Source organism: Manacus vitellinus, unplaced genomic scaffold (assembly GCF_001715985.3).
Source record: "Manacus vitellinus isolate BGI_N305 unplaced genomic scaffold, ASM171598v3 scaffold_4_pilon, whole genome shotgun sequence".
Taxonomy (NCBI): domain Eukaryota; kingdom Metazoa; phylum Chordata; class Aves; order Passeriformes; family Pipridae; genus Manacus; species Manacus vitellinus.
This window is the reverse complement of record NW_021940604.1, coordinates 4,019,792-4,046,393: the sequence shown is the minus strand read 5'-3', so window position 1 is coordinate 4,046,393 and position 26,602 is coordinate 4,019,792. Positions and strand designations below refer to the sequence as shown.

Here is a 26,602-nt window from a genome sequence, read left to right as displayed (position 1 = left end):
CAGTTCCAGATTTTCAGCCATGCTGCTAGCCACTCACAAAAGGAGCAATTGTTTTTAGATGCATGCAGACTTGTCTCAGGACATGGCTGAGAAACATAATCCTGTACTGATAAACAAAGCTTCTCTTATCTGGAGAGGATGATATATACCATAATAGAGGACTGTGCTTCAGATCTGAGGGAAGTTAGTGAAATACATCTTCGGTGATCAGTAGATATATTTTAATTCTTGCTTGCATTGTAGTCCATACAACAGACCATTCTGTCCCATGAACCTTCAGTAAAGTCAGTGGTTGAAAAGGGAGAGGCACTTTTTGACCTGGTGAATGATGTGACTCTAAAGAACAACATTCGAGACCTTCAGAGCAGTTACCAGGAACTCTGCAGCAAAATAAAGGTAAAAAGCCAGGAATAAGACTTCCAATTTGCTATGTTTTTACCCCTCTTTAAGAAGTTAGTAAGCTATTTCATGCTGTCATGTTTGTACACAGAGCCAGCTACCTTTAATTACTTCTGGTATTTTGTTATGGGGGGTTTTGGGGTTTTTTTGGTTTGGTTTTTTTGGGGGGGCCAGACAGGAACGACAAGCAATTCTTGAATATGGATAAAACTACCTCGATATATTTAACAAGAGTAGCTGAAATGAATTTTAAGTGTGGCAGGTGAAGTCTTTGTACTTCGTAGCATTAAGGAGAAAGGTATCAGTGACTAGTCTGTACTTTTGTTACTATAATTGCTTTTAATAGATTTCTCAATGCGTTATTTCTTGAAGGGACAGATGTCCTTAAATTATACCATTTTCTCTTGTTTCTGCTTGATCTTCCACAACCCCTGTTTAATCTAGTTTAATTGTTGAATAGAAGTCACTGAAGTCACTTGCACTGAAACTGCAAGATGGATATAATTTAATTTGACAAGGATGTTATCAATTAACATTGATTCATTAGTCCATGTGCATGTAGTACTTTGAAAGACCTAATGCCTCCGAGGACGTCCTAAAGTATGATTATTCCTAAAGCTTTTAATAGGTTATACTCCTAACAAGGATAAGCTCTGCAAACCATGTTAGTACATATGTTTGACCCAGGCACCGTTAACTTGCCAATCCACCTACCAATTGGAGATGATTTTATTTTTTTCAGAGTTGACTTTTAGTTTAAAGACATGCTTCTGACCTGCACCACAAAATTGATATCTGTTGCATCAGATATAATGTTGATGGCTTAAATTTAGAGAAGCTTATGAAAACTCTTTCTTAAAGAGAATAAATACATTTTAACTCAATGTGTACATTCTTAATTTACCTACCACAGTCACAGGCAATATATATGTACAAAGGCTGTAAGTAGCAGGGACTCAACCAAAACATTTGGGAGGTCAAGTGCAATCTCTCAAAGAACTTGTGATAACTGTAAGTAAATGTAATGTCAGGGTGAGAGTGTTCATTTTCTCAAAGTAAGGAGATCCTCAGTCTTCAAAGGATAGTATTTCATCTGGATTGAAAATACTGCTTGGTACCACAGAGTTTATTCACAGAAATAGTTTTTTTGATGTTTTCCTTTACAGTCAATCATATGAGAGTCCCTCACTGGAATATAAATTTAGATGACAACTCTTATTATGCTTTCAAGCTCTTGGTGGGTTTTGGTTGGTTTGGGGTTTTTTAAATTCTTGTAATTTCCTGAATATTTAATTTAATTTTGATTATTGTGGACCTGCAGGCATGTGTTGAAACCTTAGAAGTGAGAGTAAAAGAACATGAGGATTACAATAGTGATTTGCAAGAAGGGGAGAAATGGTTATTACATATGTCCAGCAGATTGGTCAGCCCTGACCTTGTGGAAAGCAACAATCTTGAAATAATCACTCAGCAACTAGCTAACCACAAGGTGGGTTTGCTATTGGTAATCTTCCTTCTTCCAGTAAAATAGAATTTTGCATCTTTGCTTCTCTGCCTCCGCTCCAGAGCTCTGATTATTTGTCATTCACTTGTTTTCTTCCACTTACTGCTGTGTAAATAAGTGTCAATGTCATTAACGCAGTTTAACAAATCTAGCTTGTTGTTAGGATCATTTTATGGATGAGACTGTATCTACACAAGAGCTTTGATGTACTCTGATCTGAATTCTATGTCAGTTTGTTGCTGAGACTTCCTGGGAAATAACCCCCAAAAAATCAGATTGGGGTCATTTTACTTCTAAGGTATTTTTTGGTCTGGAACTTCCGAGGTTAAAAAAAACTTCAATTTTTAATTTATTTTTTCATCTGTTAGGTTGTAGCATTTCCTCCATTGCTTTTATTCGAGGTATTATTATGGTTGCTATTAGTGATTATCATTCAATACATCTATAGCCATTGCTTTCTGGAAGACAAAAGAAAGCAAAATCCAACCCTCTGCACTACTACCTGAAACTGAGATTCCAGGGGAAAATATTGAAATGTTTTAATGTTTTGTGATTAGTGTGTTATTCTTCAAGTAACCTCCTTAGATAAAAATTTGTCTGCACCAAAGTCAGTGGAAAGAACTGTCCACAGTGAAAGAGCTCATGGAATAAGATATGATTGAGCATGAGGTTTCATTCTCATTACTAGTCACAAGAGAAGGTGGAGGAGCCCTGGAGGGCATGCAACAGAGGAAGATTATTGGTAGTCTAGGGGCCTGAGCATATAGTGTTTACACATTATGACAGTGCTACTGATGTTTCTGTGGGATTCTTTACACAAAAATCTGTAAAGATTTTTGACAATGACTTTACAATGAGCATACACTCTAATAGCTTGACTATGACAATACATGTTATTTGCAAACTTTTTTTCCATATCTGAAGAGTATTTAGAGGAGGGGAAAAAAAAAAAGTTCTGCACCACAACATATTTCTTCAAAATTATTTTATCTGTTTTTTTAGGCTATCATGGAAGAAATTGCAGGATTTGAAGATTGTTTGAACAACCTTAAGAGTAAAGGTGATTACTTGATCAGTCAATGCGCAGAACATCTCCAAGCAAAGTTTAAGCAAAACATACAAAGCCATCTACAGGGGACAAGGGACAGCTATTCTGCCATATGTAGCACAGCCCAAAGAGTAAGTCTTGTTTCAAAATAAATTTTTGTGCCATTTAAGAATAAAATACCTTATTATTTCTGAGTACTTCTTTCTTTAAATAGTGAAAAACTCTTTCTACTGTTTTCTTTTAAACTGAGCCAGCAAGTTACTAATGTAGTGCTTTATCATTAGTGTGCTACAGTTGAATTCCTTGTGATCCAAATGTTGCCTTGCAGCCAGCAAAACTAGTTGCCTATCAGTTCTTACCTTGATCTCCCCACACCCTAACTACCTTCATGTTACACTAGCTTCTAAGCAGCTGCAGCAAAGAAATTAGAACTATTCCTACTTTAAAAACTAGGGAGAAAATTGCACTCTTAGTGTCAATAGTTTGCATACATACATAACAGGTCTCAAGTATGTGCAAGGAAATACTGTCTCTCTTATTAAAACCAGAATATACAGTTAAGAAGGGCTAGCTGGGTCATTCTGCTAAGCCAATTAGGAGATCAAGCCAGCAGTCAAAAAACAAACGAACTCAAAACCCCAAAACCAAACCAAGCAAACAAGCAAAAACTAAAACAAAAAAAACCCCAAAACCAACCAACCAACCAACCAATCTCATACAAAATCAATGGCAAAATGTTGAACAGGAATGAAATAAGAGACCATGCTCTTCATTTGCATCTTTATTTTTTTCTTTCCAGAAGCTGTGCATTAGATATTGTCAATCTTCTTCACATATTAGCAAGAAGCATGAGAGCTTAAGGAGCCTTCAGCCTTTGGTACTTTGTACAAGGGCTAAAATAACCCCAGTCTTCATAATTCGGTTTAATCTGTGGTTTTCAAGGTGGGAGAAGAGAGACAATGGTGGTATTTGAAGATGTTATAAACTTACAAAATGTTTGATTTAGGTGTACCAGACTTTGGAACATGAACTCCAGAAGCATGTTAATCATCAGGATACTCTACAACAGTGCCAGACTTGGCTATCTACAGTGCAGTCAGAGCTAAAGCCAACTACCTGGACACCTTTCAGCCTGGCAGATGCAGTTAAACAGGTAAAAGTTCAGCACTTGAAAAAGCTGAAAAATTATCCTTAATAAGGTGAGTTTAGATATGAGCTTTAAATTACTAGAAATTAGATATTCTCTAGCCTTCTCAGAAGGCTGAATAGCCTCACTTTTCATTCCCAGCTCCAAAATGAATAACTGGGTGAAAAATAACTGTAGGTAAAAAAATTAAACAGGGCTTTTGGTAGCTCAGCTTAATGCTTAAATACATACCTGAAAAATGTTGTCTAATTAGATAAACCTGCTCAGATACTGCACAAATGTGTTTAGCAGAGAGGTTGTGTCTTTTTGCTTATCCATTTGCCCATCTGTCTACCATGTTACTATATGAGACCTGGTTTCACAGTACCATTGACACAGAGTCAGTTATCAGGCTATTAAAACAACATTTTTCAGCCTAAGAGCATAGATATTAAGCATTAAGACTGCTTTTTTTGCTTCTTGATTATTTTTAGTAACGTGGTTTACATTGTATTTGTACCTTGTTTTTAAATTAAACTGGTATGGTGCTAAAAGTGCTGGAATTCAGAGCTGTCTCATCGAACATCTGGCTTAATAAAGACCTTGAAATACTAGAGATGGAGATCCACAAGGGTAGGGGAAGCAGGGGATGACAGTGGGACCAGCAGGGCAGCACCTTCCCATTGAAGTGCAGAACTGCAGCTCAAAGATTAGGTGAGCAGAGTCCCTCTGATGTCATCCACCAGCTGGTGACCATCAGGCAAGTCTGTAGGGGTGAGGCCAATCCCAGGGGAAGGTAGCGAGTCAGGGCCAGAAGGCAAGGCCAGGAGGATCAGCCAGGCACAGATGCACCTATAGTGTAGCTCAGGTGAGTTCCACAGGTGTGTGAGAGACTGAGCTTAGCTTACCTGCATGGCTGCTGTATGCTTCTCCAGTGATCAGGTCCCAGAGAGACAGAGTCATAACTGGCCCTAAGCAGAAGACCCAAACCACAAGGAGAGGGAGATAGAGGTTGCAGAGAAGGGGGATAGAGGCTGCAGAGCCCTTTGGTGCACTGATGGCCCTGCTCTTCCCTGAGGATTAAGCACCTATTCCTGTGCATGACTGTTCTTAGTGTGAAAAATAGTTTCCCTCATTTAGGAAGAATTCCTTCAGACCTTCCAAAATGCCACATACTACAGCCTCATATCCCTACAGCTCTTTGCTGGACTTGTGTCTGTTTGCTAGTATCTTTTTTATGAGGGAAGAGGGAAACTGGGCCAAATAAATTAGGGACAGCTGGACAAGTGTAAGTACAGGAGAATAATCACTTCCCGAAGCTTGTGCTCTGCATTCTTGCTAATACAGTCATTTGGGGTTGCCACAAGGACACACTAGTGTTTTGTTCAACTTTTTGCCCGCAAGGACCCACAACAGGCCCTCTGCATTAGATGATCTGTCACCTCTCCTCCCTGGGACTCCTATGTTATTGCCCTACTTGTTAACATTCAGATAATAATTTTCTTTTAGGATGAGGGAAGTCTTCATAGGGAGAAGTCAGCTCCTATCTGCAATGTTGAGAGCAAGAACCATTAACAGTGTCATGTTGTCTCATCTTGCCAATCACAGATACTGGGAATGTTGGAAGGTTTTCAGAAGGTGTGGGAAAGTGTATTGTGAAGCTGAGCTAAGTTCTTCATGATCTGTCAGACACTGGAGAATTTTACAGTTATAGAAATAGGCCACATTGATAATCCCATAAAGCCCTGCTTCCCATTCACATTGGGAAAGTTGGTCACCTTGTGTGTTTCTATCCAAAGCTTTATTTATAAAGAAATAAGTTAGCTAATACATATGTCTCTAAGTGCTTTGGTAATTAGATGATAATCAAGCCTTTAAGGGTTACTCCTTTCCATAATTATAACATAGCAGCCTTACCTAATACAATAGTGTATACTTACATTTAATTTTATGGAAATAATAAGCTAAAGCAAAAATACTGAAATGTAGGACTGTAATAAAATAAGGTATTATTTCCACAGTCTCAGAGTTTATTTGAGGATTGTCTTCCCCCAGGTTAAACATTTCCGGGCTCTGCAGGAGCAGGCCAACACATATTTGGATCTTCTGTGCTCCATGTGTGATCTGTCAGATGCCACAGTGAAGAGTACAGCAGCAGATATTCAACAAACAAAACAAACGGTACAAGATAACCACAACAACTCACTTTTAATCCTGTTTAGAGCTTTAACAGCCCTGATCTGTTCCCTTTTAAAAAGGTCATATTGGGTAACAATTTACAGAAATATCATCTTACTTTCTTCTTAAGTTTTTCTTTAGAAATAGTTTTCTCTTTAGGCCTTTTTTTTTAAAATTATTAAATACACATGTTACCATCCTGGTAGTAATACAAAGACACACAACAAAGGTTGCTAAAGGTATTTAGGCAATGTTACAAGATGTTGGTCTAAAGCCACAGAAATAACATTCTGTGGAAAAAAACCTGATCCAAATTATCTGTTTTCATAAAACACAATTCAGTATGTTCTTTTCTGTATTTTATTAAAGCTTAGACATATTTTATTGTTATTATTTATTCAACAATAGACTGATGTTCATAATAGGGTATATGAAAATATTAGGAAGATATTAATTATAATCATCATAAAAAATTTTTATGGTTCAATTCATAAATCAAAGTGCATCTACTTCAGCATATTAATTTATAGAAGTGTACCTCAATTTTAAGTTTTAAAGTTACTTAGTACTTGGTTTTAAAATAGAGCTATAAATTACTGGAAAAGAAACATTATGAGCATTCCTGTTGTTGGAAACATGAAAAATTTAGTTTCACTTACACAGACACACAGTTGAAATTTTGAAACTACTTCTGCCAAGAGTAAAAATCTAATACATACAGTAACAGTATTCCATACCAGAGAAGCAAATTGTACAAATCCAGGTAATCCATAAAAGTATGGCAGTCTAAGTATTGAATAGCTGAAAAGTGTCCCAAACATCAGAATAAGATTCCTCTTATTCTGATATATATTATTGATATGTAAAGCAGTGAAACATTTTTAAGAAATCACAGATGGTAAAGTGCTGAGATATATTAAGCTGGTTGAGTGTCTAAACCTTAAAGGCACCCAACTGCTATATTTGGAGTGAAAGAAGCTGTGTCACTATTGGTGTAAGAGGATTGATGGGCTCAGATCCAGTAAGCATTCTTCTTGGCATTTTAGAAGAGACATATAAGCAAAATAACTGGTCTAAGCAAATTAAATGGAAGTGTTTAGTTTAAGCTTTTATTTTGCAAATGTGAATGCATGTAGGGTACAGCCTGGCAGTATTCTTGGTATACAGTAGTCTAAATTATACAGTTAATTTAAAGCTTTAACAGAGGACTGAGAACACTGAAATACACAGAATCATAAATATACTTGCTTCTCTCAAGGGTGAATGATAATTAATTTCATTATTTTTGTTATCCCACAGCTTTCCTTTGATAGGTACAATTTTGTGACTTTTGAAGGTTAAGACTCTTTTTATGGATAATATTTGCCCCTTCAGAATCTAGTGTAGAAATTGCTTTAAGTACAGTATTGTACTTAGAGGAAAAATGATATTCATCCTCCATTCTCCAAAAATAGACACATTAAAGTATTCCTACTCTTTTTCGTTTATTTTCTTCTAGATCGAGCAACAGATAAGGCATTCACAGTATTTGTCTCAAGGTTGGGAAGAGATAAAACAATTGAAAGCTGAGCTCTGGATATATTTCCAGGATGTGGATCAACAACTACAGAATTTAAAAAGGAGACGGGCAGAGTTGGAACTAAACATTGCCCAGAATATGGTACTCAAGGTTAAGGTAAGGAGACTGGGTTAAGAACAGAAGGTAAGGAAGAAGTTCATCCTTTAGCTGATATTATTTTATGATATTATATGCACATATTGCATTCAATTGCTAATATGCTCTAAGCAAGAGCAGAAAAGAGTGTTTCGTTATTGATGTTACACGATGATTCAGAGGGCAGAAAACTGTTCTGTAGTGATTTTCTGGCTTTGATTTTTTTAGCAATAGACATTTTTCAGGCTACTGTTCTGATTTGCCTTTACTTTTAGAGTACTAAATGCTGATCACAGTGGATCTGAAAATAAAATCTGCAAATCAGGCTTGCTAAATTCTTTGATTTCTGTACTTCTAAATAGTTAGGAGTATTTCAGAATTAGTCCAGGAAGCTATTTGATGTTGCTGATCTCTGAGACTAGGTATGACAGAAACCCAGTTTAAATAATGAGACAAATGCCTTCAAATCTTCACTCATTCATTCCTGAAGAGAGAATTTTTATGACCATTCTGTACACATCACAAACATCAGAAAAGTAACAAAAAGAAAGCAGATAATTTCTTTATTAAATGATTGAATACTTGGGTTTTGCATTTTTGGTCTAGACTTTGCTTGTATTCTTTTTCTGATAAGCCAGGAATTAGGTGAAAGGTAAACGGCACTTCCTCTTCATGTCTGTTGTACTCACGTTTGAACAAAGTCATAGCCTTTGAAGATGCCTCAGTGCAATCTGGACTAAAAGCTGTTATACTAGCTATCATTAGAGCCCAGGGAGAAGAAAGAGTCTGCATTTCTTCATTATTTCAGTCAGGAACTTTGAATTATAATGAAAGGGTGACACCTACTGTACTGTCAGATGTGGTACAATGTGTGTTTTTCCCTATAATTTGCCCTGGTAAAGGAAGATGCCTAGTTCCATTTGAAGCAGTCATGAAGAGGAATGAGGCTGAGCTGGGCAGTAACATCTGTACTTCAGAAATCCTGCCAGCCTTTGGTGAAAACATATCTTCCCAACAAAGTGCTGGAGCTGGGAATTCTTGTTTAGTTACAGTTACTAGAATTTGGGAAAAGATTGTATTTGCCTTAGACAGCATGTAAGGGCTACAAAAATATTTGATTAGCTTTATGTGTCAGTATATTGTATATTCTGCTTTTTGGGATCTCTCTGACTTCTTATTTGGTGAGAAATGTGTATGCAGATGAACTCCTTTAGTTATTAGTTATTAACTAAAATAACAATCATACCTTGGTAATCACTGCCTTTTTCTCAGTGACAGTGATAATGGTTGCTATTACAGAAGTAGGAGCAATACAAAGTATCGATGTGGAGGCTCACTGACTCATGGACTCTGCTTCTTATTTTAGTCCGTAATGAAAAAGGAAACGGAAAAAAATAAGCTAGAAACAGAAACGGTACTGGTAATATGAATTATTCTCGGGAGACTCAGACTATCTTGCATGTTTTAGTATATGGTGGGAGCTGTGCTAGTCTAGAAGCCTGGACAACAAGATGTGACTCAGTCGTGATTTCTGTTTATCACTGGCACTTGGAAGTTCCTCTGATTTGCTTTCACATCTATAACCAACTTGTGTTCACCTGACAAGATGGGGAGGAGGGTTAGGAGAGGAGAGAAGACATTTCTTCCAATTTACATTTGCCTGGGCAGATAATTAGTCCTTACACAATTTATTTTTTTCAGAGTTTCTACTTAAATTCCACTTTGAGTATGTGCCATTATATTGGTTTTTACTCATATCTATTTCAGGAATTCAGTCAGAAGTTACAGTCTAAGCAGTCAGCTCTTACCTCTATGACTGAGAAGATGAATAAGCTAACCCAAGGACAAGAATCACCTGAACACAAGGAAGTAGGAGAACTGAGCAACCAGTGGCTGGACCTCTGCCTTCAGGCACACAGTTTGCTCATGCAGAGGGAGGAGGATCTGCAGAGGACAAGAGATTACCATGATCGCATGAACGTAGTTGAAGTTTTCTTGGAAAAGCTCACAAAAGAGTGGGACAACCTAGCTAGGTAAAAAAGGAGTAGCATGCACAAAGCAAACATGCATATATGTTGAAAGAACTGTTTACAGAGTGTCTTTAAGTTGGAGCCACTAAAAATCCTTTTTTCTATGCTTAATTAAAAGCACTCCTCTCTTATTAATTATAAGGCAATTAATTACTTCAGTTGAAATGAAGAGAGTTTGAGAAGCCGAATCTTCAGTGTTTGTCTTTGTGGCAAGTAGTGATTGATCCTATCTCAGGGTATAGTATTTCCTGATGTTTCAAGAATGCTGACTATTTCATTTGAATGCTTTCATTTGTCTTTACTGTGTTTCATCAGTTTTTCATTGTGATATTGTGTTATATCTATGAAACTATTAAAGCTTAGTTACTACTGCTAAATGTTTGCAACTCCTTTGTATAGCATAAACACACCAGCTCTGTGTAAAATTGTGAGTCTAGTGCTGCTGCTATCACTATCATGGAACAAAATTCACTTCAATCTCAATACTTCTTGTTGTTTGTATGTGCAATATAAGCAGTATGCTCTGTAGTATTCATATAAATTTCCATGGTCAGACTGAGGACCATACTGCAGATGAAAGGGAAAGGAATAAATTTGTTGAACTTTTTAATTAATATTCAAGACTATTACCTTCAAGTTATTCTGAAAACTGTAGGTCTTTAAATCATATTGATTTCAGTATGTAGTGGGATTATAATTAATCCTGAAGTCTTGTAAAAGTCTGTCCTGAAATAGGATCTAATAATTCATTTCTGTCCTGTCCATTTTGATTATAGATCTGATGCTGAAAGTACAAATGTGCACCTTGAAGCTTTGCAGAAATTGGCAATGGTACTACAAGAAAGGAGATTTGCTCTGGAAGATTTCAAAGATCAGAAACAGAAGATGATAGAACATCTGAATCTTGATGACAAAGAATTAGTAAAGGAGCAATTCAGTCATTTTGAGCAACGCTGGACTCAGCTGGAGGACCTTGTCAAAAGGAAAATTCAAGTTTCTGTTTCAACTTTAGAAGAGCTCAATTTGGTGCATTCCAAATTTCATGAACTAATGGAATGGGCAGAGGAGCAGCAACCTACTATCTCAGAGGCTCTTAAACAGAGCCCTCCACCAGATTTGGCTCAGAGTCTTCTCATGGATCATCTTACCATTTGCAGTGAGCTTGAAGCCAAACAGCTCGTTCTGAAGATGCTTGTGAAAGATGCTGACAGGGTGATGACCAATCTAGGGCTCAATGAAAGGCAAGAGCTGCAGAAAACAATTTCTCATGCACAGCACCATGTGGCTTGTCTCAGCGATTTGGTTGGCCAGAGGAGAAAACACCTGAATAAAGCACTGTCTGAAAAGACCCAGTTTCTCATGGCAGTCTTTCAGGCTACAAACCAAATTCACCAGCATGAGAAGAAGGTAATGTTTCCAGAACACATTTGTCTGTTGCCAGAAGATGTGAATAAACAGATCAGGACTTGTAAGAATACCCAGGCTAACCTGAAGGCCTATCAAAATGAGGTCACAGGATTGTGGGCTCAAGGAAGGAATTTAATGAAAGAAGCAACAAATCAAGAAAAGAGTGAAGTGTTAGGTAAACTGCAAGAACTACAGAATGTGTATGACACTGTTTTACAAAAGTGTAACCAGAGATTGTTAGAACTGGAGAAAAATATTGTTTCCAGGAAATATTTCAAAGAAGACTTAGATAAAGCTTGCCATTGGCTAAAACAAGCTGATATTGTCACATTCCCAGAAGTCAACGTAATGAATTCTGACACTGAGCTATACAGCCAGCTGGCAAAGTATCAACAGATTCTTGAACAGTCTCCAGAATATGAAAACCTGCTACTTGCACTGCAAAGAGATGGTCAAGAAGTCCTACCATCACTTAATGAAGTGGATCATTCCTATCTGAATGAAAAACTTAACAGTCTCCCTCAGCAATTCAATATTGTCACTGCTCTGGCAAAAGAAAAATTATATAAAGTTCAGGAAGCAATTTATGCCAGAAAAGAGTATGCCTCTTTGATTGAGTTGACAAGTAAAGCTCTGACTGAGCTAGAAGACCAGTTTGTTAACATGGACAAAGCTCCAGCTGCTGTTTTAGCTAAAGAAGCTGTGTCACTCCAGCAGGCCTACAGAGATCTCTTAGGTGAAGTGGTAAGCCTTGGTGCAGCAGTGGATGAACTGAACCAGAAGAAGGAGGCCTTTCGGAGCACCGGCCAGCCATGGCAACCAGATGAAATGTTAAAACTTGCCACACTATATCACAAGTTGAAAAGACAAATAGAACAGAAAATCAACCTGTTGGAAGACACAATAGAAGCATGCCAGGAACATGAGAAAATGTGTGTGCAGTTTGAGGCACAGCTCGAGGCAGTAAAAAGGGAGCGGTTTAAGGTAAACGAAGAAACGCTCCCAATAGAAGAAAAGTTGAAAATATACCATTCTCTGGTGGGCAGCTTGCAAGACTCAGGAAGTCTTCTGAAACGAATAACTGAACATCTGGAAGCCCTTTCTCCTCAGCTTGACTCATCTGCATATGAGACAACAAATCACCAAGTGCAGGCTTGGCAAGAGAAACTGAAGTCTTTGCATGCTGCCATTTTTGACACCGTAATGGAGTGTGAGAACAGACTTGTGCAAAGCATAGACTTCAAGACAGAAATCTGCCGCTCACTCGACTGGTTGAGATGGGTGAAAGCAGAACTTAATGGATCATTAAGTTTGGACTTCAAACTGCAGTGCATCCAGGAAGAAATCCGAAAGGTTCAAATACATCAGGAAGAAGTGCAGTCAAGCCTGAGAATAATGAATGCACTGAGCAATAAAGAGAAAGAGAGATATATGAAAGCAAAGGAGCTGATACCTGCTGACCTGGAAAACACTCTTGCTGAGCTGATGGAACTGGATGGTGAAGTTCAAGAAGCTATACATGTGAGACAGGTTAGTGCATCCTAAGTGTAGTTAGTTTCTCAGTCATGAAGCTGAAAAAGATGGCTCTGTGGGTTGATGTTTGCAATCATCATGAAAAGATTTATTTTAATAATCCTGTTGTTTCTTTTTTTTTTAATGACACAGGCTGCTGTGATTTTGTATTTGTGACCATCTGTATAATTTTCCCTTTTATTTCAGGCTACCTTGAATAAAGTATATAGCCTCTGCCAAAGATACTACCAAGTGATGCAGATAGCAAATGACTGGCTTGAAGATGCTCAGGAATTTCTACATTTAGCAAGAAATGGTTTAGATGTTGAGAATTCTGAGGAGAACCTAAGGAACCACATCGAATTTTTCAGCACAGAAAGTCAGTTCAATAATCATTTGAAAGAGTTACAGGGCCTTGTGTCTGAGATAGAGCCCTTTATACAAGCCACAGCAAGAGAAAAGCTGGTACAGAATGTAGCTGCATTGGAGGAAAAGGCCAAAGGGACAAAGCAAGAAGCCCAAACTCAGCAAGAGCAGTTACAAAGGTATATTCTTTCCTTTTTTTTTTCTTTCATTTTAAGATTCACCCTATTGGTGATGGAAGAAAGAGATCACAACATTAACTGGAGTTTTGTAAATATTTTTGCTACTTATGAGAGAAGTGGATATTGGGATTCAGAGTTCTTGGATTCTGTTTTCTCCTCTTCCCCTAACTGACTAGTTGTGTGATCTTGAGGAAACTATAATATAATTGTATTAAACTTGAAACAGCACTGAGAAGAAGAGTAGGGAATGACTGTCCCGTATTTCACCTGACACAAGACCTATGCAGAAACAAATGAAATTGAAGCAGAGATTTTTAACTAAAAGGAAGTACCTTTCCAATCAGAATAACTGTTTTACTTATTATTCCTCAATGTTCTGGATTCTGCAAGCTTGGTTAGGTTTAATGTCACTGAGAAAATGTCATACAAGGATTATTAAATGCCTAGCTATGGTTTTTGGAAGGCATAGCTGAAAATCAGGAGCATATGGTTCTATGTATGCTCTTTCTCAATAATCTTTCTTTTTCTTGGAAAACACTGTGTAACAGCAAAACTAAGCAGTTACATTGAAAACTAGTTGCAACAATATTCCTTATTTTCAAATGTTTTTATATTGCATTGATTTGTTCTTTCTGGAACTTTATTTGTTTCAGATGTGCTTCTGAGTGGCAGGAGTACCAGACAGCAAGGCAGAAGGTTATTGAAGTGATGAATGAGGCTGAGAAAAAATTATCTGAATTCTCAGTAGCTAAAGCTGCTTCTTCTCATGAAGCAGAAGAAAAATTGCTAACACATAAGGTAAGGTACTGATAATTGCATGAAATCCTTTTCTTTCAAATGAAAATAAATATATGTTACATAAGTCCCTACCTGTGGTAACACTAATTTCAATTTTTGCATCTTTTCCTGTAACACTTATCTGTGTCATAGCACACCAAGGGGTGTTTAGTGTAGTGGAAAACACACATTTAATTTGTGGGGTGACAAAGACAGATACTTTTAATCACTGTTCAACTTGTCTGTCTATGTGCCTATGACTGTAGAGAAATGCAAAGAGTCAGGAGGTTCCTAAAAACCTTGTATATATTAGCCCCAAAATTATGTACCCTACAAGAAACTCAGATCAATAGAAAGATCCATCTACTTTGGATCACATTGAACAGTTTTAGTAGGACAGGAAGAGTTGGGGTTTGATATTAACTCTTGTTTAGTCTAAAAGCAAGAAATGTAACTTAAAAGAATTATTTTCTCTTCTTGTATTTAGGATACTAATCAGTTACCTTAATATAGGCCAGGTCTCCAACTGTGTCTCTGTGAAATCAAGAATCTCCCCTAAGGGTAATATCATGTCTGCCAACTTCATGAGAATATCCTCATATCCTTGGAAATATAAAATGTCATTGAAGATAAACATGACATAAATGTACACTTAAACACCCGAATGGCTTCTTTCATTTTTGGAGTCTAGTAGAAGTCAGTCTGTGCTATGCTAAGGACCCTGAATGCTCATTTTCATCTTCTCAAGGGTCTGTCAGGGAAGAGAATATCTGATTACAGCAGATTTCTGCTGCTTCCGGAGGCCTGCATTTTGGACAAGTAGCTGTATCTAATAGATTGCATATTAAAAATAAAGTGAGACCTAGCCATCTCACTCAGCATAGAGTACTTCCTTTTTGTCTTCATTGGATGGAAGTGGTTCATCTACCTGACTGATGAATAGTAATGAGTTGTGTTGTAGTAAAGGAAAACAGTGCTTATTTTTGCTTTTTCAGACTCTTGTGTCTGTAGTGAATTCTTTCCATGAGAACATCACAACCCTAGAAGAAAAGGCTTCACAGCTGGAAAAAGTTAGCAATGATGCCAGTAAAGCATCTATAAGTAGATCCATGACAACAGTTTGGCAACGCTGGACACGGCTCCGAAATGCAGCCCAGGAACAAGAAAAAATTTTGGAAGATGCAGTGCAGGAGTGGAAGGGCTTTAATGATAAGGTAAATTCTAATCGTGGTAAATCCTCCTTTGTACATAGGTTTTCACTCATTATACTGCCTTATTAATCATCTTGTGGTAGAGAAAACTGATATCAGGAATAATGGTGATTTGTTCTCCTCAGGTCAGAAAAACGCAGCTATGCAAGACTAGGTTTAGAATCACTGCCTCCAAAGTTTGTACTGTTCTTCTGTATGCATACATCTATAATAAATTTAGAGATTTTTTTGGTTTCTGGTAGTTCTTCAGAATCTTCTCCTTTATGTTTCCCTTCCCCAGATGTTCTATTCTAGATTATGTCAACCTCTTTTTTTCTTTCTTCTTCTCTCTTCTTCTCTTCCTCCTCTCTTCTCTCTTTTTTCTCTTCTCTCTTTCTTCTTTTTTTCCTGAAGAGTATGAAGTTGTTGTTTCTAAGCATAAGCAGTGATGATATTGCCTGTCACTGTTCATCAGTCACGTCTCTTTTTTTTCCCCTTATATTCTACCTGACTCCTTTTATCCATCATTATCCATTATTTATGCCCAGATGGCAGGTTCTCTAGGAATGGGGATAATCGTTCTGTTAAATGTATGACTTGTGACAAATATGGATGTGCCCTGGGGTAGAGATCCAGGTCCTATGGCAATTAATATAATAAGTGCTAAAAAATATAAGGAGACACTCATTTTCACTGGACAAAAAATGTGCCTTAGCAAGTCTGTGAAGAGTTAGGGCTAGCTAGCTGGATCTAGGACAGTAGAGCATAAATTTATATCTGCTTTAGAGACTACTGCACAAACAGTTTTACAGAATCTAAATGTACAGCACTGGGTTGAACACCTTTTGGTCTCAGTTTTACTAGCTTCTTTTGTAATTTCATTATTGACAAGACTTTATCTCTTTCCATAGATTCAGAAAGCCACCACAGCAATAGATCAGCTACAAGGTCGCTTACCAGAGAGCTCAGTGGAAAAGTCATCCAAGACTGAGCTCCTGGAACTCCTGGATTACCACAGCAGTTTCCTTCTGGAGGTGGACCACCAGCTGTCATCTTTGGGCCTGCTCAAACAGCATGCTGTCAGCATGCTTCAGGATGTAGAAATAAGGCCTCCATCTCAGGAGGAACTACCAGTAATGCAAGAAATCAAAGCAATGCAAGATCGATGCCACAAGTAAGGCAATATTTTAAAAGATTCACTAGAAAAATGTTATCTTACAATTCATTAATAAGAGTTTATGTATCATTTTATATAATTAACAATTATCATGCTTAAAATAAATATTAGTTACTATATTTAAAATAAGCATCAGTTTAATTTTGAATTATTTTAATTAATTTTGAAATATATTTTTTGCCATTATTTTATTTCCATCAGCTGGAGTATATATTTTAGAATATCTACTTCTTGCCTTGCATATTACTAACTTGTGTAAAAGCTGCATAAACTGCATTAAAGTTATAACTGACTTTACACATTAACATTGCCTTTCACCATTAATGGTGACTATTTATGTCTTTGTATCCTAAGTTTTGATTAGTTTATCGCTTTGTTTCCCCTGTTTGAAGCACTTAGGTACCAAAAGTAGGCATTGTATGAAATTTATAAGGAAATTTAGGGGAGTTGCAAACAAAGTATGTCTTAACATTTTACAAAGTGTATATGCAATCTAAAATATCTCCCTTTTGTGTAGAAAACAGGAAGTTTTATACCAAGTTTCAGGACACATATTTACCTCGTAACTACACTGTGATGCCATTAACTGTATCTCTGCAGAGGGAAAAGGAAGAGAGATAGAGAATAAAAAACTGCAAATCCTCCATCATGCCTGTGCAAAGTTCATCGTGTGCATGCATAAATGATCCCTCTAGGACAGGTGTAGATGCAAGCACTTTTATAATTCCATTCACTTAGAATTGGTTTCTAAAATATAGGGTCTGTGATGATCTCCTGCTCATGTAAATAAGGCAGGGTTCAGCTATGAAACGTTAAGCAAACATAAATGTGGGAATATCAAAGTAAGATCCATGTCACATACATCAACAGTTGCAAGTAGTCCAGGAGTCACAGCAGTATCCTTTTTTAGAGGACATCCAAGTTCTTGAGAAAAGTGCAGAAATTCTGTCTTAGTGGAAGTGTGGAGATACATCTCTGGATCAGAAATGGTGTTCAGATGTTTGATCCATACCTTTCCCTAAGTATTCTGCCAATGCAAATTCCATCAATAGGAGCGGAATTTATCTCACATTTTACATTATAGATATCAACATAGGAATTGATTAAGTATCGCTCTCTAATTAATGTAGAGAAATAGACAAGTCTAAAATTAAGTTTTTCTGACCTGTTTTAGAAATTTCTTTTAGAATGATGAATTATCTGAATTCATGCCCTACATGAGTTCATGCTCTCATTTGTGCCCATTTCCTCCACTGACAATAAGGGCAGTCTGTGGTGATAAGCTCAAATGTAGGGGTCTTTATTGTAAACGTTTGCATTTCTTCAAAAGAATTGCATGCTTGATGTCCAAATACATAATACCAAAGAACAAACATAAAAATAAATTATTTATTTAAATTTATTTTACTGGATGTGAGGCCATCAATCATTATCTTTATTATTCAGCATTTTCTGACAAAGCAATATTTTTAGACATTGCTTAATTCTTCACAAATAGTTATTGTTTCTTTGTTTCTGAAGTATGCAACAGAAAGTTAAAAAAGGTGTGAAGATGGCAAAACAGGAGCTGAAGGAGCGTGAGGAGGTTGAAGCAGAGATTAATGTAGTGAACTCCTGGATCCAGGAAACAAAAGAATATTTATTAAGCCCTGATGTAGAAGTGGACACTCAACTTCAGGAGTTGCAGGTATCTTAAATTTGTCAATTCCTAAATTGCAGTATTTATCTTCATTGTAATCTGTTAGTGAATGTTAATAGTTTCAAAACCACCACAAATTCAAATTAGATGATATTCATGAGTTTTTGAGTAACCTAATAGACAAATTCATAAAGCATGAAGTAGATGATGGACTGTAATATTTTATTTTAAGATATTTAAGAGATATTAAACTATTTGCATATATGCAATTTTATGTACTAGTATGTTGATTAGTAATGTTTCTCCTCTCCTTCAAAGTGTGGGGGAACTATAGAATGTGAATGGACAGAATGTGACATTTCTATCTCAGCAATTTAGGTTTGGGAGGGAAGCAGCAAAGTAAACTGATTTCACTTGATGTTTTCTATGTACATGTGGTCACACAGGAACAGAGAACTGAACAGACAGTCATAACTGGAACTCCAGCAAATCCTAAGATAAAATTGTTTTCCTGAACTAGTTAAGAATTTGAAAATAATTAGCTTGTAATTTCTGCATTTGCTAAGTTTACACAGATGTGTTTCTCCCATTGTTCTTGACAGTACTGTTTTTTTCTGTTGTTAGTCTCTCCTTGGTGAAGTTACTACTCATCGCCAGGCTGTTGAGAAAATGGCTGAACAACAACAGAATAAGTACCTGGGGCTTTATACCATTTTGCCTTCTGAACTCTCTCTTCATTTAGCAGAAGTTGGGCTGGCCCTTGTAACTGTACAGGATCAGGTACAGCACAGTAGATAAGTGCATAATGGATCTATATCCCTTCCTTAGGCTTTATAATTTGGTATTCGTGTGTGGCCAAACTGTGGCAACATAGTTTTATTACCTTCATCCTTTAAATTAAACTAAGTTAAATGAAAGGTAATTTCCTTTAAGATGGACGTTACTTCTGGTTACTGAATTTCATTCTTATTTCTGACAGATTCAAACTAAAGAAAGAGAAACTCAGCAAATCAAAGCATTGAATCAAGAATTTGATCAGAAAATTCAGGGGATAGCAAATCAACTAAATGCCATTCTTTCCAAACTGAAAAAGAAAACAAATGATATAGCACAAGCTAAACTTGAACAAAAGGTAAGACAAGGCTTTCCTTATGTGGTTACACCATAAATTCTTCTGAATTGGGGCACTCACTTCATACAAAAGTTACTTGCAGAACACATTTTTTTAATGTAGTTCAACAGAAGAATGGACAGAAAAAAGGGTTGAGTAATGAGATGTTTAAAATTATATTCTTTGCAAACTAGCCCATACAGGGACTTCAGTGAGAAACACAATTTTGAAGTAGCTGAGCGTAAAAGTCAGATGGACAAAATTTCATTGTTCCTTTTAAATAATGAGTATGACTACAACCTGGGAAACCCTATGGGTCCCCCAAAATGCTCCTTGTCCCAGTCTGTACTGAAAAGATCATTCTTTACAGTATACCTTTACTTTTGATTTACTTGCTCCTACCTCAGGATCAAGCTATGAAAATGCAAGTTTCAAAGGAAAATGAAAGTTTTCATAATGCATTAATGACTAATTACATTTTTCTGAGTTTGTAAAGTTATATTTTAAGGCATCAACAAAGCAGACCCCTTTTCCAATCAATAAAAATCCTTGTCATGGCAGTGTGTGCTGACTGTTCATTTCAGAAACTAACACAGAAAGATGCCTGAGAATAGTTAATGTCACACTGAAGTGACTCAGTCTTTGGCTATGGTAGGGAGAATGGTTATCCGTTTCAGCCAGGAAGTCAGAGAAGAAAGAGTAACAGCACATATTTAAGAGATGACCAAACATCCTGCTGTTCTGCCTTCCTGCTTAAAAATGGAACAAACTATGGAGACTTTGGACAGGGTATAAAAGTTGCAAGTTGGACTGGAAATAATCAACTAGAAAGCTAACACTTCCTGGATCACTGATTTTATTGTTTTTCTGTCTAGATCCTCGGTGAAGAGTTGGACAGCTGCAATATAAAGCTGTTGGAATTAGATGCATCCGTCCAGGACTTTGCAGAGCAGAATGCACCCCTGGCTAAGCAGCTGGCTAACAGGATAGGGAAACTCACTACATTGCACCAACAGACTATACGGCAGGCTGAGTACAGAGCAGCCAAGCTTAGTCAGGTATGACTCCAGCTGTTTTCTTTCAGAAGCAGAAGGAGCATGCAAACTTCTCATTTATTTTCCTGTAGTTGTGCAAGAAGGGGCATTCCTTGGGACATCTGCCTGTTATTAGTCAGGGCTTGCATCACATTGCAGAGAGGTACAGACAGGTCTTATCAGGAGGGTCGAATAATTCTGTGATGTAACTTTTAACATCCTCTTGCATGAATAATCTGCTGGTTGATTCCTCTGGTGCCCGAAAAAGATGATAGACCTCACAAACAGTACCATGCCAGGAAATAGTATTTCACTGCGCTTTTCAGGGCCTCTGTTTTATCACTGTTACCAATATTTGCAGCATTAAAAAGAAAAATGAAATAAATTTCTTTGCTCTAGTCTCAGTACATAGAGGGTGAATATAATTTGTAGGTTCAATAGAAAAGCCTATATACAAGGGTTCTGATAATCCATAATATTTACGCAACATTTTGGCATTCATAACAGTATATCCTCTGTGGTTCAAAGTCTCTGAAATTCTCCTTTTTTCTTTTTCTTAATTGTTGTTATCCCAGAAGAAGTCTAGCTAAAAGCAAATAAATGGATTTTCTGTGGTTCTGCCATCAATACCCTGATAAATTAAGAGTTCTCCCTTCTGCACGCAACACTTCTCTAAAGCTTGAAAAAGATTATTTCATGCTATTCTTTTCAGTTTCCTCTGAAAAATTGTTTTTAAGAAGAGATAGAAAGTTACTATCAAAGTAGGAGATAGAAAGTTACTATCAAAGTAGGAGTTCAGTCACAGGTACTTTGTGAAGGGATTTACCGTTAGGATATTTTTGTTCTGCACGAAGAAATCCACTCACCAAAAAAAAAGATAGGTATGGCAAACTGCTTGCAAATACAGTTCGATCACCTAGGATTTGATAAATTCTTTATGAAAAACAAATTCATGAAAAGCAAGGAAATTATCCCTGCTGAGAAGAAAATGGGAACTTATGAATACTTTGCTAAGTAGAAATTGGATGAATCACAAAACAGCTTTTGTCCTATATTTTGAAATAGTGCAACATTTCATTTGGAAATATGGAAGACTGAACGGACAAAGCAGATTGTAAAAAAAGGTGATTTGGAGGATGGTAACAGAAGGAGACAAATTAAAATAAGAAATGAAATAGAGCAGGCTTGCACTGAGCCACAAACTGAACAAGAAGGTGTTTTGGAACTTGCATGTGAGGCTGAAATACGCACAGGGAGTGTACCCTCTAGGGATATATTTGAGCATCAATGGGCTCTCCCAGTGTGACCTACATTCTTATAGTGCCTTTTTTCCCCAAAATAGATATGCTTATTACTGGAAGCAGATCTATTTTAACTCCATAAATACATAAGTAATTAAATTATATACAACAGTATGGAAAAGTTGTTTAAATGATCCCAACAGTAAATGAAATAAAATCAGTTTTATCATTTGCTAAGAACTGTACAAAATTACATCTTAGGCTTAAGAGAATTTTTCTTTCATATCCAGGCTGCTTCACACTTGGAAGAATACAATGAGATGCAGGAGTTCATATTGAAATGGATTGAGAAAGCAAATATTCTAGTCCATGGTAGTATAACATGGAATTCTTCCTCTCAGCTTCGTGACCAGTGTAAAGCCTACCAGGTAATTATATGAGATATGAAATTTAAAAGACAGTGTATATACAAAGTTATTTTCAAAGCAGTAGGGTTCTACTTTCTCTACCTTTTTTTGCCTCCTTTCCTTGAGGGAAAAAAAAATTCAAAGTGCTAGATTTCTTTGACTGTTCCCCCAAGCTTTAAAAATGATGGATTGGTTTTGGACACTTGTTTTGAACACAGAAATTAAGATATATTGTGGGATAAAACTATGTGATTCAAAGTTGATCTCCATGTTTACTCAAGTACATTGGCTTCATAATAAGTTTTGGTTGAAAGGTGTGTCCATACACTGTGATTCTATCACACCAAATACCTTATTGCAGCTAATACTATAAAACTTCAGTTAATCAAACATGAGTTTCAGTTTGGGGGTTTTTTTTCTTTCTTCTTTATCCTAAATTGGAATAACCTTTTTTCTCATCTAATGAGTTTCATACCAAATATTCTCAAACTGCTACCTAATAGAGGAGTTTCTTCCAGTTGCTTCCTGGACATTTCACATCAGAGTGACTTGATGTCCCTGTGATGGTGCAATTTGTTCGGTGTGTGTCTGCACATGGAATGTGTGTGTGGGATCAGTGGACCATGTTGATAGGGTCCCAGCTTGCCTGGTGTTACATGACCATGTGAAATAAGTCAAAGCATCATAAGATACTAACGTCTCACTAATCCAAAATAAGACTGCATTAATCATGGTTTTTATATGTATGTTATTTAATTGTCAGCTGCATTCTCTTATGTTGGTGCAATGCAGTATGTCACACTTTCGTGTTCTGAATAGGTACCTCCAGGCAATTTATCCTGAGGATAACTGGAGATAGAATTCCTGGTTTGATTTTGCTATGACTTTTTCCCTGCTTTGAAATCTGATGAGGATACAGTTTAACCAGTGCCATCCTACAGAATACTTTGGCAGTTATGTTTTTAGGCAGCATTGAGGCTTCTGCCCTATTATAACACTGCACCCAAGTGCTTTCTTCTACTTTCTGTTAGGTACATCAGGCTTCCAGAACAAATCTTCTCCACAGATTGTGGATATTATATTTTTATACTGAAGTGTGTATAGCAAAACACTAGAATTAGTGTGTCAGTAAGTACAGCTGCTGAAGCTTCATGACTTAATCTTTTGTTTTCCTGTCTCCATAAGTTGAAACACTTCAACATATATTCAGATTTAAGCATATTGCCTAAGTCTTACAGGAAATCAGTTGAACTTAATCATATTCCTACACATGGGTACAGATTGAGGAGTTTGCACAACAGGAATATACTGAAAAGATATGTGTCATTAAAGCTCTAATCTGGCATTCAATTTGCTCATATCTCCACCTAGACCATGCTTGATGAGTCTGGAGAGATTCACAGTGATCTTGAGGCCATGAGCGAGAGGATTGATTATCTGGCAAGTGTATACTGTACTGAAGGAATGTCTCAGCAACTGCTGGAACTAGGGCGTCGGACAGAGCAATTACAGCAAGTTCTCAAAGTGCAGCTGCCAAATCTCCAAGATGCTGCCAAGGTAAATGAAAGCAGTTTTCTTAATGCTAGCTGGCAACTAGGGTGGTGTGTGCATCATATTACAGAGATTAATAGCAGTGAAGATTATACATGGTCTATAATGGGCATGATTGTGTTGTCTAAAGTTAGGTATCTTGTGCTGTTTGAGATACTGCCTTCAGGTGCTTTTTCAGAGGGGCACAATATTTTAGCAGGTCCTCTTATAACTGCCCTTTCTGGATGGATGTATTTTGGATCATGGTGTGTCTCAAACAGGACTGAGCATCTATGTTTAGATACTTGAAATGTGTCTTTGCTGACAGTTATGTTCTGCCATTTCCTTTATTTTATTCTTAAATGATATCTAAAGCCTGTTATCAATTCCTTCAGATGAGTACTGGACTAGACCAGGATTTCATAACGTAAGACCTACCTCTGCAAGGGAGTGCAATGAAAAGAATGAATATGGTTTTTTGTGTCCCTGACATTTCTGTGCAGCTCTTCTGTATGGGATTGCTGTTAATGTAAATGTGTGTAATGCCTATGCAGTGCCTGAAGGCATGGTAAACTGGTGCAAGACACAATGAAAAGAATGGAAATATTTTCTACTTGTTCTTGCCTTCAGAGCAAGAAATTTCAATTTTATTTATTTTAATTGATACAACAATCCAGGAAAAAAATTATATGTTAATGTTATAATTAATATATTTATAGGGATTCTTCTACTGTCACCTGCTACAGTTACACAATACGAAATAGGAAAATACCTAAAGGCAACTAAGAGAATAGGCTATCAATTATAAGGACAATTGCAGCTAAGGTTAAAAATTTGACTTTTATTTCACAACATTTATAGGACATGGCAGAAAGCAGTCATAACAGCGTAACATAGAGGTTTTGAAAAATACTTCTTTCTATAACAAAAACATAAATCAATGAACCACAGTTTATGAGCTGAAGGATTTGGTTGGGTTTTTTTAATCATTTTTCATGAAACAAAACAGATATTTACATATAAACATAGTAGAAGTGAAACTTACTGGCTTCAGTTCTCAGAGAAATATTGGAACAATTGAATAAACGATTTGTAAATTCTTACAGGAAAGCATGGAGATGAATAGAAGCGAACATAGATTTATGAAGAAATCATATAAAAAGTGTCCAATTTTACATGAAAGTAGTACATCAATTTGTATATAATTACACAGTATATCATATGTCTTAACTTTAATAATGTTTCACATTATATTGTTATTATCAAAGTTAATAAGGTTATCTAGTTGAAAAGACAATATGTAGGTATAAAGCTGGCTAGAAAACTTAGTGACGTGTAATTATCAGTGATTGCAACCCAAAAGGTGAGAGACATCAAGAAGGGGTTTATAGCTTTCTCCCTTGGACCTGGTACTATTCAACATTCTTAATTAATGAGTTGGATGCTGGTTTAGAGATTATGGCTTTTGGGATGCTTAGACACCACCATATATACAGGAAGTACCTGAAATAAATTAGGCTACTGTTCAACAGAAACAGTGGTTGTTTAGACAGGAAGAACCAGGCATGTGTTTTTCTTCTGAATGAGGGACTACTGGCTTGACGCACCCTGTTGAAAGGTCGTAAGTTTAATAACGGGTTTCATGGAAAAATGAATGAATGGTGTAGTGTTGTTGTAAAAAATCCATCACTATGCAGAAAATAAAGTATATAATTGTAAGGTATGCAAAGTAGTCCTTTTGTTCTGCCTACTCATCACTAGCAAGGTTTCAGCAATGTTAAATTTTGCATTTGAAGAAAGATGTGGACTGACTGGATAAAGAGCAGAGGAGAGTTATGATTGTACTATGATTGTACTATGTGTATAAATTTGTAGAAAACATGCATGGAAAAGGGTTATCCTAACATATGATGTATTCAGAGAGGATAAAAATAATTTGTTCTTCATGTCTGTGGACATGAAGATAATGGGATTTTATTTACTTATTTTACTTACTAATGGGAGAGTAAGTAAAATATTGAAACTGCAATGAAAGGTGACTTCCCGTTAGATTATCAGAAAAAAACTTTCTACAAAATTCCAGTACTGAAATAGTGGAATATGTTACCTGTAGAGATAAGTGGGACTCCACTGCTAGTGGTTTTTAAAAACATTTTAGATAGATGAGGCAGTTATGTCTTGTCTTATTACAGGAAATTGACTACAGGACATCTTCAGTTCCTTTCTAGACCTTGAATTCTGTGAAATTAGTTTTATAAAGTATATGCTGTATTTGAGATTAAAAAAGTACTTGAAATAATAACTCTGCCTTTGCAATCTCTTCTTCTAGACTGTCATATAACTGGTGTTTTTATCCAATCTTTTAAACGTTTAAAATTAGTTGTTAAAAGTATGAATTAGTTTTCTCACTGTATATAAGGGGACCGTAGCTACAAAATCCAGACAGATATATTTATAGTGATTTATTTTTTTTCTTCTTATTGATCTCTTATTCAAATGTGTTGTGTTACAGGACATGAAGAAATTTGAAGTTGAGCTGAGAGCCCTTCAGGCTTCTCTGGAGCAAGCCCAAGCCACATTGACCTCTCCAGAGCTTGGGCATTTAAGCTTGAAAGAGCAACTTTCTCACAGACAGGTGAAAGACCACGACCTCAAAATTAGCATTTGAGTAGTGTGACTTTACACAAAGAATAATGAGTGTTGGTGAGATTGATTGCTGTGTTTCTTAGGTTGGTCACTCTTTCACAGTGCCCCAAAATACTGCCAAGGAAATAAAGGACGGAACAGGAAGAATCATTCCCTTAAAGGGAGTAGTTGAAGTATGATCCTTTATGAGTCTGTTCTTAGGTTGATGCAATTCTGAGAAGCGTGGATCCAATCCATTTAATCCATATTAATAATAATAAAAAAAGCCCAGTTCTTATCTAGTGCTTTTGGTCAATGGGTTCTTAAAGTACTTTGAAAGGAAGTCTGGAGTGTTATCCCTGTTTTACAGATAGAGATGCAATGATTTAGTGTGTTGCTCTCTTTCCCCATAGTAATCAGGAGATCTAAGAGAAAATTAGTTACATTTTTGTATGTTTAATTGAATTA

General features: G+C 36.6%; 1 protein-coding gene across 1 annotated transcript in view; it reads left to right on the top strand.

Annotated features, from left to right (window-relative positions):
- SYNE1 (spectrin repeat containing nuclear envelope protein 1) overlaps window positions 1-26,602 on the top strand; it is a 291,013-nt gene that overhangs the window by 158,171 nt on the left and 106,240 nt on the right. The window contains exons 69-87 of the mRNA XM_029962721.1: window positions 244-396; window positions 1,721-1,888; window positions 2,906-3,082; window positions 3,958-4,104; window positions 6,133-6,258; window positions 7,754-7,930; window positions 9,677-9,942; window positions 10,716-12,876; window positions 13,066-13,403; window positions 14,057-14,201; window positions 15,176-15,394; window positions 16,282-16,544; window positions 18,069-18,234; window positions 18,811-18,966; window positions 19,166-19,318; window positions 20,173-20,355; window positions 21,863-22,000; window positions 23,351-23,536; window positions 26,022-26,144. Coding sequence (XP_029818581.1) covers window positions 244-396; window positions 1,721-1,888; window positions 2,906-3,082; window positions 3,958-4,104; window positions 6,133-6,258; window positions 7,754-7,930; window positions 9,677-9,942; window positions 10,716-12,876; window positions 13,066-13,403; window positions 14,057-14,201; window positions 15,176-15,394; window positions 16,282-16,544; window positions 18,069-18,234; window positions 18,811-18,966; window positions 19,166-19,318; window positions 20,173-20,355; window positions 21,863-22,000; window positions 23,351-23,536; window positions 26,022-26,144 — 5,445 coding nt within the window. The remainder of the gene's footprint in view (window positions 1-243; window positions 397-1,720; window positions 1,889-2,905; window positions 3,083-3,957; window positions 4,105-6,132; window positions 6,259-7,753; window positions 7,931-9,676; window positions 9,943-10,715; window positions 12,877-13,065; window positions 13,404-14,056; window positions 14,202-15,175; window positions 15,395-16,281; window positions 16,545-18,068; window positions 18,235-18,810; window positions 18,967-19,165; window positions 19,319-20,172; window positions 20,356-21,862; window positions 22,001-23,350; window positions 23,537-26,021; window positions 26,145-26,602) is intronic.